At 42.6% G+C, this 14,485-nt stretch overlaps 1 protein-coding gene across 17 annotated transcripts in view; it reads right to left on the bottom strand.

Annotated features, from left to right (window-relative positions):
* Col25a1 (collagen type XXV alpha 1 chain) overlaps nucleotides 1-14,485 on the bottom strand; it is a 404,038-nt gene that overhangs the window by 66,704 nt on the left and 322,849 nt on the right. For all 17 annotated transcript variants that reach the window (XM_037207099.1, XM_037207100.1, XM_037207097.1 and 14 more), the window contains exons 13-17: nucleotides 14,373-14,426; nucleotides 12,326-12,352; nucleotides 10,009-10,053; nucleotides 2,830-2,862; nucleotides 2,300-2,335 (exon numbers count right to left, since the gene is read on the bottom strand). In XM_037207099.1, the coding sequence (XP_037062994.1) occupies nucleotides 2,300-2,335; nucleotides 2,830-2,862; nucleotides 10,009-10,053; nucleotides 12,326-12,352; nucleotides 14,373-14,426 (195 nt within the window). The remainder of the gene's footprint in view (nucleotides 1-2,299; nucleotides 2,336-2,829; nucleotides 2,863-10,008; nucleotides 10,054-12,325; nucleotides 12,353-14,372; nucleotides 14,427-14,485) is intronic.

Genomic DNA, 14,485 nt, shown 5'->3' with positions numbered 1-14,485 from the left:
ATTGTGTCAGATGGTAGAATCTAAACTAAATATTGATAAAAAGGCTGCTGTTTGTTTCAGGTCATATATCAGCCTAGATGAAAGCTCCTTTCAATGTCATTTAAATCTATTTTTTTTTTTATAAAATGCAAAGAAAACCCAGTGTTTCTGCCTGCAAGCTGTAAATGTCCAGAATGAATCTAAGTTATCTTTATAAATAATTATAATAATGCAATATTATGCCAAGCAATTGAAGGTCAATTTGGTTCTTGTTCTGTGGAAACAGTGGCGCCTACACAAGATTACTGAGATTTGTCTTGGCTTGTGTTTTAGAGATGCTTTGCAGGTGCATATCCCTCCTTTGCCTGTTTATTTATTCATTTGCGTGTGCGTGTGTGTGTGTGTGTGTGTGTGTGTGTGTGTGTGTGTGTAACTTGCAGGATTCATTTTCCTTCTTCTACCACGTGGGTTCTGGGATCAAACTCAGGCCGTCAGTGTTGGCAGCAAGCACCTTGACCTGCTGGGCCATCTCACCAGCGCCCTCCCTTCCTCTGACTCAGACTCTTGTTACCTCAGGCAGGTGGGTTTTGAATGCCAGGTCTTCCTGCCGCACCTTTCTGAGTGCTGGGTTAGAGTCACATTCCACCAAGCCTGGTCTTTCTTTGAGAAAATCACAAATTTAGAGGGCAATTTAAGACAAATCTTTAATTTTTTAAATACCAGAGGACCCAAAAATTACATTATCTGTGAAGATCAGTTGCTTTTTCAAAATAGAGCATGGATCACTATTATTAGTAATTCCACATTTCTTTTTAAAAGGTCAGAGAGGGCTGCCTGCTATGATGCCCATGATAAAGCCTGTGAAGGAGAACCAAAAACTTAGTAGGTTCAGATATTCACCTTGTCAGTGCCCATCCTATAAGAGAAAAAAAAATCACATATGCTGACAAGTTTGATTTTGTCAAAGAAGAAGTCAGCATGGGGGGGGGGAGGCTGGACATGTTTGTGGAAAGCTGTCACCACTGAAAGGAGCCACAGAAAGAACACTGTGGCACCTGAGGTTCCTTTCTAAAAGGTATTTGAAATATTTCACCCAAACACATTGAATAGTAATCTAGATGACTGGCCGTATACATCTGCTACCAGCAAAGAGCAGTGAGGGATGTTGCTCTAGATTAACTGGGAAGAAGAGGAAGAGGGGGATTACTACAACTCATTTATTTAAAATACTTTGTGTGGAGTCTGGAGTTAAACTTGGGACCTGAAGACCAAGAGATGGATCGGAACAGGAAGAGTTAAAGAGCTGGGCTGGCCTCTTGTCTCACCTGGAGCTGATGAATCAATACTCCGAGACTCTCAGTTTCCAGAGAAAAATATTTGCCATTAAATTAGAGAAACGTTACCATGAAAACCTTCTCAGAAGTTACTTCCATCCCAAGTGCTTAAATGAAAGCTCTCTCGATGACACCAAGACCAATGACAACAGAGCAAACTCTCAACGTTAGGTTCCAATCCACTGCAATAGGGTTTACCATCTTTTCTCTCTGCTAATGAGGTATGTTCTATGTCCCAATTCATATTCTGCCTATAACATCAGCTACCACTGGGCAAAGGCTATGGTTTTAAGGAATTTGTCCTATGGAGTTCACATTTTCTTGTTAACTGCAAGTGTCTGTTATGTGAGGTTTGGCTAGACTGGGCATTGAGATCCAGGTGCTCAGCTGAGAAACTGACAACATTTGTTTACTGCCTTAGACTCAGATGAAAAACGAGTATAAACAGTCAGTGAAGAAACACAAATGGTAAATTTAATGTACCCACAGATCAGTTAGTGAAAGTGGTATGGCTAGAGTCGCTAATTACAATTTAGTTCTTTAAATGAATTCAGTTTCCATAAGGCAACATTCACGACACAGGTTAGAGTCACATACAAGTTAGCAGGCAAATGAATGGAGGTAGAGGTATATTTTAAAAGAACTGTCCATCATTCTCCATTGAGATCATTTAGTATATACTTATTTCTTCTCACAAAACACAGAAAATACAGATTACCTTTAAGCATTCAAGGCAACTAGCTGGCATTCCAATTCAGCTGAGATTTGTTAGTTTCAAACAGCTGAGTACATATATACAGAGTTTGTTTTCATACTTCACTATGCCCAGCATCAGGACCTTTTAAAATGGAAAGCAACCAGTAACATTGTACAAAGCATGGAAGCTATACCACTGTGCAATAAATGTTTCCATATTAGATGCCAATGATGTGAAATACTGATCACGGAGAGATGCAAAGAACATACCTAAGACAGAGAGATATTACCTTTTGTCCTGGACGACCAGATTCTCCAGGTTCTCCCTGGCCAAAGAAAAGCAAAGATAACAAGAGCAGTCTTAGAAGAAATTTTGAAAAACGCTAGAGCTTTGAGCAGTTTTGCAGTAATGATCCAATTGCCTACTTGATTACATACATTTTTGTGGATGTCATTTTCTTTCTCTCTGCTCCACTACACATATGGAAACTGCTGTGAGTGTGCCTAGAACTCTCTCTCTCTCTCTCTCTCTCTCTCTCTCTCTCTCTCTCTCTCTCTCTCTCTCTCTCTCTCTCTCTCTCTCTCACACACACACACACACACACACACACACATTTCTTGGAAACCAAGGAAACGTGGAAGAGAAAGTAAGCCCTCCTTCTCAGACTGCCTGGGATTTCCCTGTTGTTTTTGGAAGCTGTTGCCAGAGAATTGGACCATAGCTGTAACCATCAATGCTGATAAACTGAAGAGACAAGGGAGGCTTATAAAGTCAAAACCATGATTCCCATGGCATACACATGTGCAGGGCTATAGTTACCTTAATTCCTGCAGCAGATGATCCAGGGTCACCCTAAAATGAAACCCAGGAGAGATTATGCCACAAGTATTGAGAAAACAATGCAAGTCCCCAGGCAACCATCACCCACATGGATGCCCAGAGGGACTCTACATATGCCCAGTGAGCCTACCCTTGCCCCACAGAACTTTGTACATTAATAGACCCAGCCACTATATTACAACAGCATGTAAGAGAAACCATGCCCTGCCTAAAATCATGGGTTTACTCTGAATACAAAACATGAAAAGACTATATTTCTTGAAATAACTAAGAACATACAAACATGAGGCCATTCCCTTAATAAGATGCTAAATATATATTCTGAAGCAATGAATTGTAACTGAGAGATTTGAATCTTCTGGTTTTCTTAGCTTCTGGGATTTATTAATGTCACTGGCTATTTACAGGGAGTTCCTGCCCTTCTTGGTCTTTGGAAGGTCAAGGTTCAACAGATGAAGTCAAAGGTTAGTTATGTTGCCTTGCAAAAGTCATGCTGCAGATCAGTTTGTCACCATCATGAAGCATGAGCATGCCTTTTCCTGTGTTACCCTCACTGTACCATAACTCAACCTCAGCAGGTCACAGGATGATGAATGATATGTGGGTAATGGGAATACATGGAGGGGTTGAAAAAGTCTTCAGATAGAATCCAACTTTTAACTTTTTAAAGAGATCAAGAAGATCAAGAGATAGTTTATTCTGGAGCCATTTTGAGTGACCATGGTCCAGGAGTACAGATTTAGGGTACCCAAAATTTCATGTTCCAAAATGGAAGCAGTTTCCTGAAGCTTTAGTTTTACAGAGCAAAGAAAGTCATATGTCAAGATAAGTTTAAAATATATTGGTGGGTACATCAGAGAGGTGGTTCCAGGCAGATGGGGGAAGCTTTTCTAAAGGCCTTGGGTTCTATCTGATGACATCCTTAGCTCTGGGGTTGGTGGAAGGCAATGGTCTGCCAAAAGGTTTTTCATCTGCAATTCCAGGATGTTAGTTCTGACATAGAGGTGGGGAGGAGATGGCTATTCGGGGGAGTCTGGCTTTTTCAAGACTGTGTTTGTCCAGATTTCATGGAGGATGACTCCACTCCCAGAAACACACTATCCTAAGGATAGGACCAGTGCAGACAGGAACATGGAGAAGAGGTAAGACTGTCACTCATTTGTAAACGAGGAAGCAAAAGGCCTAGATTCTTGCCGGGCAGTGGTGGCACACGCCTTTAATGCCAGCACTCGGGAGGCAGAGCCAGGCGGATCTCTGTGAGTTCGAGGCCAGCCTGGGCTACCAAGTGAGTTCCAGGACAGGCGCAAAGCTACACAGAGAAACCCTGTCTCAAAAAACAAGGCCTAGATTCTCAATCTCACTCTAGTCCTCTCCATCCCAGGAACATGCAAAGACATAGAAAAGGAGGGGACATTTGAGACTGCCAAGAAAACTGAAGGGGGAGGCCAGAGTTGAGATTCACTAAGCTCTGTCATCTGTACAAATACTCAAGCATTTCCAGGGGTCTGTTCCCTTGTTCCAACGTCCAGAAGCTGCTCATCAATCTCTTTTAGAGACAGACACACAGACAGATAGAGGCCTCAGGTCCCTGCGTACTGACCGGCACATGGCCCCTTTCCTCATTTCCACTCACGTCTTCCCACGGACGGTGCTTCTCTTGCTTTAGGTCTTGGTTTACATGGCTTTGCCTCAAGGAACCGTTCACCAATTCACCTCCCCCTGGGGCCCCCCAGGAGCACACCTACTGTAGCTCCATGCCTTGTTTGTGTCGGGCACAGCTTGTGTTGTGGTTGCTGTGGGCATTGCCTGCACATTCACCTGTCCTGTCGGAAGACAGACAGCTGCAGGAAACTGACTCTGAATCCACAGTATATGCTTAACACACATGTGGTGAATGAGTGACTGACTGTCTATAAGACCATGTTTTAGTCGGGTCAGCAGTCAAGGATCAAAACGAAGAGAGACCTTTAGGAAGGGGGAAACCCGAGCTTAGGAAAGAGAAGGAAATAGTCAATTTAGTTTGTTGAGGAAAGAAGTGCACACATGACTTTGACATCTGTAATTGCCATTACCCAAGGAAAAATTAAGATGTGGCTAAACAAGGAAGCACACTCTTGGATGAATGAGCCTTCCCTTGCCAACCATTCCCATTCAAATGAGTTCCAAATGAGGGGTGAAATAAATGCGGTGAAGAAATAATACTTGTTTCTATTTCTACTAAACTAAGTCTGGGAGCCCTCAACATTAATGAACCAGTTTGCAATACTTTGGATAACACGACCTTTGTAGTACTAAAGACAACTTGACTTTCCGACGACGCTCCTTCTGCCTTGTTTACACCTTAGCCTCCCATGCAGGGAAGGCATTGCCACTTCCACTTGGTGATGAGGAAGCTGAAGGAGCTCCAGTGAAGTGAACTTCGAGCTCCCCAACTGTACTTCCATGTTTGCCCTTTTTATCCGACTGAGAAAAGGACTGCTGGACTGTATCGTTTTGACAATGGGTCCTAAAGGCTAGAGAAAACGTGTACATTAAAGGTGGTTCTTGTATTAACCACGTGTAGTGAATACAAGAGTGTTTGGCTAACCTCCTACATGAGAAGAAAGACTGGACTTTGTCCTCAGAGAAAGTAGATGGGAAGGAAAGCCCAACACTGAAAGGCTGCTTTACTTGTGGAAATCAGGGAGGCTTCATTTGATGGACAACTCATAGTCATATCTTTATTCTCTTTTTAAAAGACGCAGAACTGTGAAATCTCCAGGAATTTCTATAACTTTTAAGAGCAAGGCCACTGCCAGACAGGACAATGTTCCCAGTAGCTGGAATGGAGGGGATATTTATAACCCTGCCCCCAAAGTACAGGTGAACACAGGATTAAAGCAGGAAACAGACCCCCAGCTGTGGCAGGTCTACATGCCTAGCTTCATCGGTCAGTGGGCCAAGCCACAGATGGAGAAGTTCTGTGAGGTAAATAAACCTAACTTTGCTGTTTTATTGTTTTTTTTTTTTAGACAGGGTCTGACTCTGTAGACCAGACTGGCCTTGAACTCACAGAGATCCATTTGCCTCTGCCTCCCAAGTGCTGGGATTAAAGGCGCGCGCCACTACATCTGGCGAGTTTATTGTTTTTCGCTTTCAGTCAAGAACTGGTTTTGTATGTGGTTGCTTTCAAACACAGTACTCAGCAAGTAATAAAATACACATATGTTAATAAAGGCAGACTAAGCAAATGCACGCTATAGAAACTTTGTGCCATTCAATGAAAATATGAAGTTGTTTAAGATTAAAGAAAAAAAAAAAGGTTTTCCAAACAGTATTTACTATCTTAAAACAATGTCCTGGAACCTGGATTAGCACCAGGACTAGAAGAGATTGGCACTGTGCAGTTTTTGGTTTGACTTTGGGGACAAAGGATGGAAGATTATAGCTTAAAAGTGATGTGCTTGGTGTCAAATGGACAAGGGGTAGAGCTGTGATGGCCAGTTAGAATGACCTGGGAAAGGAGCTTCAATGAGGATTGTTTAGATTAGGTAGGATTTTCTTAATTGGGTTGAGGTAGGGTGACCCACCTTGAATGTGAGTAGCACTAGTTCATGGGCTAGGCCTTGGACTAGTACAAGCATGCCCACACTAATTCACTGCTCTCTGATCTTGACCACACAGGGAATGTGACCAGCTGCTTCACGCCTTCACCTCCCTACAATGACGGACTATTAACTTCAAATTATGAACCAAAGAAACCCCGTCTTTCTTACTTTTGTAAGAGGATTTTATTGCATGATCTAGAAATGAAACTAGACAGTATCCTATGGGTTTGGGTTTGTTTGTTCCTTTTCTAGTGAGCTCAGTGTCCCGTTAATTAAGAAATGACAGTGAAGAACAGTATGTATTAGGAACAGAATTACAGGGTGTTGTTCAAGTATACAGGGATGACCTGAGAAGTTTAAGAGACTAAAGAGCTTCCCTAGGAAATGACTTGTGAATCCAAGGTTCAAAGGATTGAAGATTGAACAAAGTTAGAAAATGGAGATGAGGAACTGGGAAGGGGAAGAGAGAGCAGGTATCTAAACAAAGGATGCCATGGGCAGGATTAGAGAGGACCAGTGCTGACTGCTCTAGAGTGTCCTTGGACACAGCCCTCCAGGTGTGGTTTTAAGACAGATTGGTTGGTAAGGGCAAGGAGGACACGCCTGTGAAAGACAAGATGCTTGAGCTCCAGATGTTAAATCAGAAGGCAATGCATGGATAGGAACAGAGGCCATGGAAGCAAAGGAAGGTAGCAGACAGGCAACTCGTGCCAATAAGTGGAGCTGGAGCTCTTGACTGGACAGATAACACCACATAGGCTATAGCAGTGTGGTCCAACCATCCAGTGAGCTGTACAGGCAGCCACTTGCAGTGGATAAGAAATTGATTCCAACATTGTTTGGTGGAATTAACACTCCAAAGACTAGAATACAAAGCTTCCACAGTAACTTCACACGTGATTGAAATCAGTCTTTGGCAGGTTAGTCTTAAGCTGAGTGTACTGTTTTGCTGGCCACAGAGAAGCCCTGGCCCAGTCAGTGGTTTTATAGCTCCCAGCATTTCCAGATGACCAGCCTGGAAAGCCTCAGATTGCTTTACCATCCGAATGCACTGAGTTGGATCAAAAGGAAAAAAAATCCATTAAAGTGAATCAGTCAATGACGTAATTTACTACATCAATAGCAGAAAAAAGGCTTTAAAATTTTTTTATTTTACCCCTCGAAGTTGGAAAGTGATGAATGGGTTTCACATACTGAAGACAAAGGCCACAAGAAGAGTGTTTCCAACATGCTGGAAACAAATTATAAGACAGGAGCAGGAAATGTTTAAAAAACACATCAAAAATGATATTCCAATTACTACATTCTCGGGATGAATGCTGTGGGTCAGATTACATAGTATACACAGTACAGATCGCTATTTACAATCCCTGCTTAGACCCATTCAAAGTTTATAGAAACGATTTCCGCTTTAACTGAGGCATTTCTTGTACTTAATTTCAGCTGAGCAATAAAATTTTTTGATAAAAAAAAGAAAAGAAAAGAAAAACAACCTTGTCGTTGATTCCAATTTCCACATGGTAGGAAAAGTTAGTATTTATTGAGAGTTTATGATGTGTGAGTCCGTATGGTAACTGATTTGCATTATGAATAAAGCAAAAACGACATTCCTTTGAGACACTTGGGTCCTTTCAAGGAAAAACATTGTTTTACTGTTACAAAATTAAATTTCAAAACCTGTGTGAGTAAAGAAACCATTACTGGCCTATGTTCCAAAAGCGGAGTTAAAAAAAAAAAAATCCACTCTCTAAGACATAAAACGCTCTATTAAAATTCACATAGGTGCAGTTTAAATTTGATATATTGTGTTGTTGTTTGAAGAAGCTGCCTTCTGTGTACAATATTTCCTTTGTTTTAAGCAAAGGTTGGCTACTGTAGTTAAGTCTTGCTGGATACTTCCAAGACTGGGCCAGGCATGGCCTTATTTATTTATTTACTTACTTACTTATTTATTTGAGACAAGGTTTCTCTGTGTAGCTTTGGAGCCTGTCTGTCCTGGATCTCGCTCTGTAGATCAGGCTGACTTCAACCTCACAGAGATCCGCCTGCCTCTGCCTCCTGAGTGCTGGGATTAAAGGCGTGTTCTATCACCTCCCAGCCTACTTTTATACTTTTAAATGGTTAAAAAATAATCAAAACAACAACAATATTACAAAATACACACAAATCACATAATCTCCAAGTCACCTGGCCCAGAAACTAAATCCCTTTTGAACCCGGCCCCACTTATTTCTTTGGCATGCTGTCTGTAGCTGCTATAATCACAGAGCCATGGAGTTGTGCTGGACACTATGTGGCCCACAAAGCCTAAAATATTAATCTATAGAACAAGCTGGCTTATCTCTGCATTTAGACAAAAAGATGAAAGCTAAATGGACCATCATCCTCTGGGTTCATACAGCTAGGGGTTCAAGTCCTGATCTGAGAGCAGTCAGGAGCATGCACTAAATACTTGCATGCCGTACTTGAGGACGGCTCGGTCTTTACATTTGGAAAATAAAGAGACGCACCTACTGCAGGGGTTCTGAACTAGGGATGGAAGGGTAGGTCACAGCGCATGGAGTGGCCTGCCAGCTCCACAGCGAAGAATTATTCAGTTCACACTGTCAACGGTGCTGAGGCCCAGACACCCTGGTCCTCAAGACACTGAGAATCGACCCTAAATTCAAACTGTTTCTCAAATACAAACAGTTGCTACTTAGTGACATTAATTTGTTCCTACCTCCATGCCATATTTGTATTAATATTTATGAGATGGAGAAAGATAAGCTTCTATTTATTTTATGAGCATGTTTTTATGACTAACCATTATCCATCTGTAGAGTCATAATTTTCAAAATGGAACGGTCTTTCTCTCAACTGTGAGCCTAAGTGAATAATCCTCCCATTCATCAGTTGCTTCGCTTGGTGTGCACTGAAATCCATCCACTCTGATTCTCTATTCAGCTTCTAAAAGTTTTCTTTCCAAATCTGAGCACATCACATGGATGAAGGAAAACAACCTTTGATGTCACAGTGCCATGGTGTCAGGGATGTAAAATACAAACCCAAGCAAACACTGTAATGACGGACTGGTGGGGCAAGAGAGGAACAGAGACAGAGCAGGGAGGCGTGTGCTGAAAACACTCATCAGTGTTCCAAAGACCAAGGAGGGGAAGGCAGAATGCAAGGGCCATGGTACCCAATGTTCCTGACCTAAACACTGCAGTCGAGTGCTAGTAACTTAAGACTAAACTTTTCAATTTCGTCCTCACTCACCAACACACTTCCTTCTAAATCTAGGGCAGGCCTCTGTGAAGACACACTGCCACATGAATAAGTGTGTTTATTGCCTGAGAGACCTATTGTTGGAAATCTACTTATTTTCTAATTTTTGGCAGGCCATTTTGCTTTCAGAATATTTAAATTTGTGGCTAGGATGTGGAATAATCACTTTTTAGAAGTCAAATACTGAACTGTTTTTCTAACTTGAGAGGTTTCTCTAGGCTGTCTTCCACATCTCCCAGCTTCAGACACATTCAATGATATTCATGCTCATGCACACAGCCTTCCGTATTTCACAAGACCGTACCTTTTCACCTGCGTCACCTTTGGGGCCATTTTCTCCAGCATCTCCCTGAGAAGAGGACAAAGTGATACACTTACACCTACTGGTGACTTGAAGCAAAGAGCATCCTCTCTTGCATTCTCCTTTGGACACACTCTTGTTACAACCCACTGTAAATGTTCACAGAGCCCACGAGCTTGACCAGCCGGCTGACGCCAATACAATTACCTTTATTACATGAACACGGCCGAGCACCTTCACACAGCGCAGGGTTAACACAAAGCGGTGACGTCTCTGCCAGACTTCCCATGGTTAATGTGGACACCAGCTTCCCTCCTGCACTCTCTTTTCCTCTGGCTAAAGTTCCCCACAGCAGGGCTCTCCTGTCCCTTCCCACAGCATGCCATGACACTTCTGTTTGCTACTCCTGGGCCCTCTTCATGCTGTGCAAGCCTGCTCTTTTTCCCTACAAGCTGCATAAATTCTACCTGTCTTCAAACCAATCAAAGGCTCCAGGGCTTCCAAGTGAATGCCACAGCCCCCAAGGCCTATGGACTGAGTATTATCTACTTGAGGCTCCATAGGCAGCATTCAGAAAAAGGAATTTTTATATTTTTATTAGATATCGTCTCTCCCAAATCACAGTAAACTGAGTCAGGGGAATGTGTGCTTCTTTGGTTACTTCCCTACTCGTCCAGTGACATCTCCTTCCTACCCACAAGGCAACGCAAAGGGGAAAGGTTTCGTTTTATCTCTGCGCTTTGCTCTGCTAAACTCTGAATGCTTTCATTTAAGCCTTAGAGCATGCTAGAGAGGAAATGTCAAGGATTACAGATTCAGTAGAACGGAGTCCAGCACTGGCACTCAGCAGGCAAAGCAATGCTCTTTGCACTGAGTTTTTCCTGGGTCACGTGAGGATAAGGATACACTACACAGCTGTAAGAACTAAGTTCTGTACCGTACACAGCATTTCAAACCATGCCAGCACACTCTGAAAAATAGTCTTTGCTGTCGGAGACCCCAGTGCCTTGGTGTTTGTGGCGTTCCTAGGCTGGGCTGCTCTTCTCTCTAGCTTCAGAGGAGGTCACTTTTCTATCATTTCAACACTTCCACAGAATTGAAGAGAGAAACCACCAGTTGCAGTTTCTCAAGAATGAGAAGGTAGAAGAGAGATACTCACTTTCCTTTCCAAAGTTCCTTTTACCATTTCACATAAGCATGAACTTAACCTGCCTGGGCTGTGTACAGTGGGCCGGGAGGGCAGCACCCCATCTGATGAACCGGAGATGGGCACTGGCATCGCTCCCCCTCTCTCCCCAATTTCTACATGAACCAGTTATTTGACGACTAATTAATTTCAAGTTAATTACCCTGAGCTGACTGCTTTAGAGCACACGCTCTAAGGCAGTGTTGAGAGATGGCTCACTCACGTGCTTTTTAGAAATCTGCTTGAAAACCCCCTTAGAACACCGATCTCCTTATTGGGAAACGGGGCTCAGAGTAGCTGTGAAGTAAAGAGATTGACTGTCCCTTCACGAATGGCCTTTTAACCCCTATTTTGCTGTTCTTCCAATCTAACATTGCCTTCTTTCTGCTTTACAAGGCAGGAAAACACAGTTAAATTGAGGACTGTTTTCCTGATCTTTTGATGAGCTTCTTTTGCAAGTAGGGTTACGATGTTTGTTAGAAAGACTATCACAGCGTATCCTAGTATCTAGCACTCCGCTCAGAGACACCCCCAAACTCCACTGCAGTTATCAGAGGGAACCTGGGGTATAAACAGAGCCATACACAGTAGGAGTTTGAAAACTATTAAGATAGGCCTGCAAGGAATACCGGAGGCATCTAACGGGGATTAACACGCAAGCCAGATTCTCTGTTCCCTTTTCTGGTTTTGATGGGGATTCTTTGTGGGGTCACTTTTAGACAGTCACTGCAGGTAAACATCTGTATCCCTTTGACCTTTGACCCAGAGTCCCCAGCAGCAGCAGAGACAGCTGTGGATGCTAAGGAAGGCATCGGCATGGCATTAGCAAGTGTGCAGAATGGGTTTTTACAGGGCTAGGGGTTACTGAAAGCCACTGTGAGCCTGGCAGGCAGTGTTTGCTCTTCTCTCCTTCCTTCCAACCCCCAATTCAAAAATTATATGGAAGATAAAACCATATTTTCTCTTTCCCTATTTGACAATCTGAAAGATGGGCAAATTAATCTTCCCCAATCTCCACTTCTATCTGTCCATCCATCTGTGCGTCTATCCATCATCGATCCTCTCACGCATCTAGTTCATTTGGAGTGTAGCTCTGGAGAAGGGGGGTGATAAACAACGCAGAAATATTCTTACCTTTTCTCCTTCTTTTCCAGGCTCCCCCTGAGCACCAAAACAGAGATGGAGAGACATTAATGAAGAGCTAATAGAGCAGGAGCAAACAAAGTGGGTACTGAACACAAGCTGAATGCACTAGGTGAATTATAAAGCACATTGTCTTATTTTGGCCTTAGTTTCTACATGAAAACAAATTGCAAAAATATTCAGAGGAATTGGGTCCAGATACCAATACCAACTTTAATCTTAAGTCCTTACTTCTATAAGGATAATGATATGTGCAGTAGATAAGGTCACCCAGGAGTGGACTGGGACATTAAGGGGGAACACAGTGTGGCAAACTCAAAATCAATAAGGTGGGTTAGCATGTCCTTCCATAAAGCTGTCTTGAAGCATGTCCTGACGCATGGGTATTTCAGGGCTGACCCTGGTACAGCTCTGCAATTCTGGATATGATCATAAGCCCTCAATGCAGCACTCTCACCCCTCGACAAGATCATCAGTTCTGTAACCAAGATACCAGAATGGAGCAGCCTTAGTGAGGGAGGTTCCTCCTAGAAATGATGACCAAGAAAACACAGGGCTTAAAATAGGAAACTGCTCTCTGAAGAGAACTGCATTTTCCACTTTCTCTAGGACAGGGCAGGGGACAATAGATGTTTTAAAGTACATACATCTTACGATGAAATTTCCTGATGGGGAGCTTGAGTAAGAGTTGCCATGAGACCAGACTGCTTAAAATGTTTTAAGGAGATTATTGTGGAGAAAAAGAAAACCAAAGTAAAAGAACCCAAGCTAGAAGTCAGTTTGGAGACAAAGTTCTTTTCATTCTCTGGAAATCAACCTGACCCCCTGGCTTTCTGCTTTTCTGGTGACCTTCACCACTCAGCATCAGTCCTGATGGCTGCATTGCCAGCCAGCAGAGGAACAGTACTGTGAGTACTCATCAAGAATTAACTCCCACCATCGGGCTTCTTAGTAAAGTGCAAGAAAGGGGAGAAGACAGGAGAGGGCTGGATTCCCAGAAGGAATATTATCTTTCTTCTTCAGGACAAAAAGGGGCAGGTCCACGCATTTTAGGCCTGTCCCCAGTACCTAAATAGCAGCATGACATGTAAAATCAGTTGACAGACATCTGTGGGTTCAGACTCACACCAGCACAGCTGATGGGATTAGACATGAGTTTTGTACTTCAAGGGGTGTTCACTCATCAAAGGATTTGGGATTTGTCTGCCTGCTTGGTTTAAACTGAACTGTCACCAATCTTTTTTGATTTAATGGATTCATTTGTTCTTCAAGAAACCAAGAAAACAGGCAATCCAAAAAAAATCCTCATTACATTTTTTCCCTATTTAGTAATTCAAACTATATCCATTTTTAAATTCTAAACACACCACATCTTTATTCTGTTCTTTGTCTGACTAACTGGCCATGTTGTGTAGAAGCTGAAGGTGGCCAAATCTTGAGGAAAAGCCGTCATGGCTCAGGGAACATCATCTGTAGTGGGGCTTGCTAATATGTACAGTTGGGGCAGTATGAACATGACCTATGTTTTCACAACTGATTAAGGGGTAAAATGGCAGTGGTCATTTTGAGAGCTTTCTTATGCCATTTGATTATCCCACAAGAAATATATATATATATTTTAAAATTATAGGTGTTTTTCTTGCATTTATATCTGTGTGCCATGTGAGTCTGGTATCCTTGGAGGCCAGAGGAGGGCATTGGATCCTCTGGGACTGGAGTTACTTACAGAGGGTCATGAGCTGTGGGTATCAAGATTTGAACCCGAGCACCAGGTGCTCTTAACTGCTTAGCCAACTCCCCAGCCCCACAAGAAACATTTTAGACAGTCACATCCTATTTCTTTTCTGCATGTCTAATGTTAATGACAATCGTAAGCATAATGTAGTCATTAGTTACGAAGTTCTATGACTGAGTATTATACCACTGACAAAAACGTCTACCCAACTACAACCAGAAAATAGCTTAACAAACCCTGACAGCTTAAAATTGTGTAGAAACCATGCAGTGGATGACTGTGCTTGGCTTTATCTGTACCAACCTTTGGTCCCGGGAGTCCACTTTGCCCTGCTGCTCCAGGTGATCCAGGCTCACCCTCAAAATAGAAAGTATACATTACTAAGCAAAACCAACCAACCTAGAACATTGTGGAGA

The sequence above is a fragment of the Peromyscus leucopus genome, chromosome 6, assembly GCF_004664715.2.
Source record: "Peromyscus leucopus breed LL Stock chromosome 6, UCI_PerLeu_2.1, whole genome shotgun sequence".
Taxonomy (NCBI): domain Eukaryota; kingdom Metazoa; phylum Chordata; class Mammalia; order Rodentia; family Cricetidae; genus Peromyscus; species Peromyscus leucopus.
Note: the sequence above shows the minus strand (reverse complement) of the source record. Positions and strands in the feature narration are given on the sequence as shown.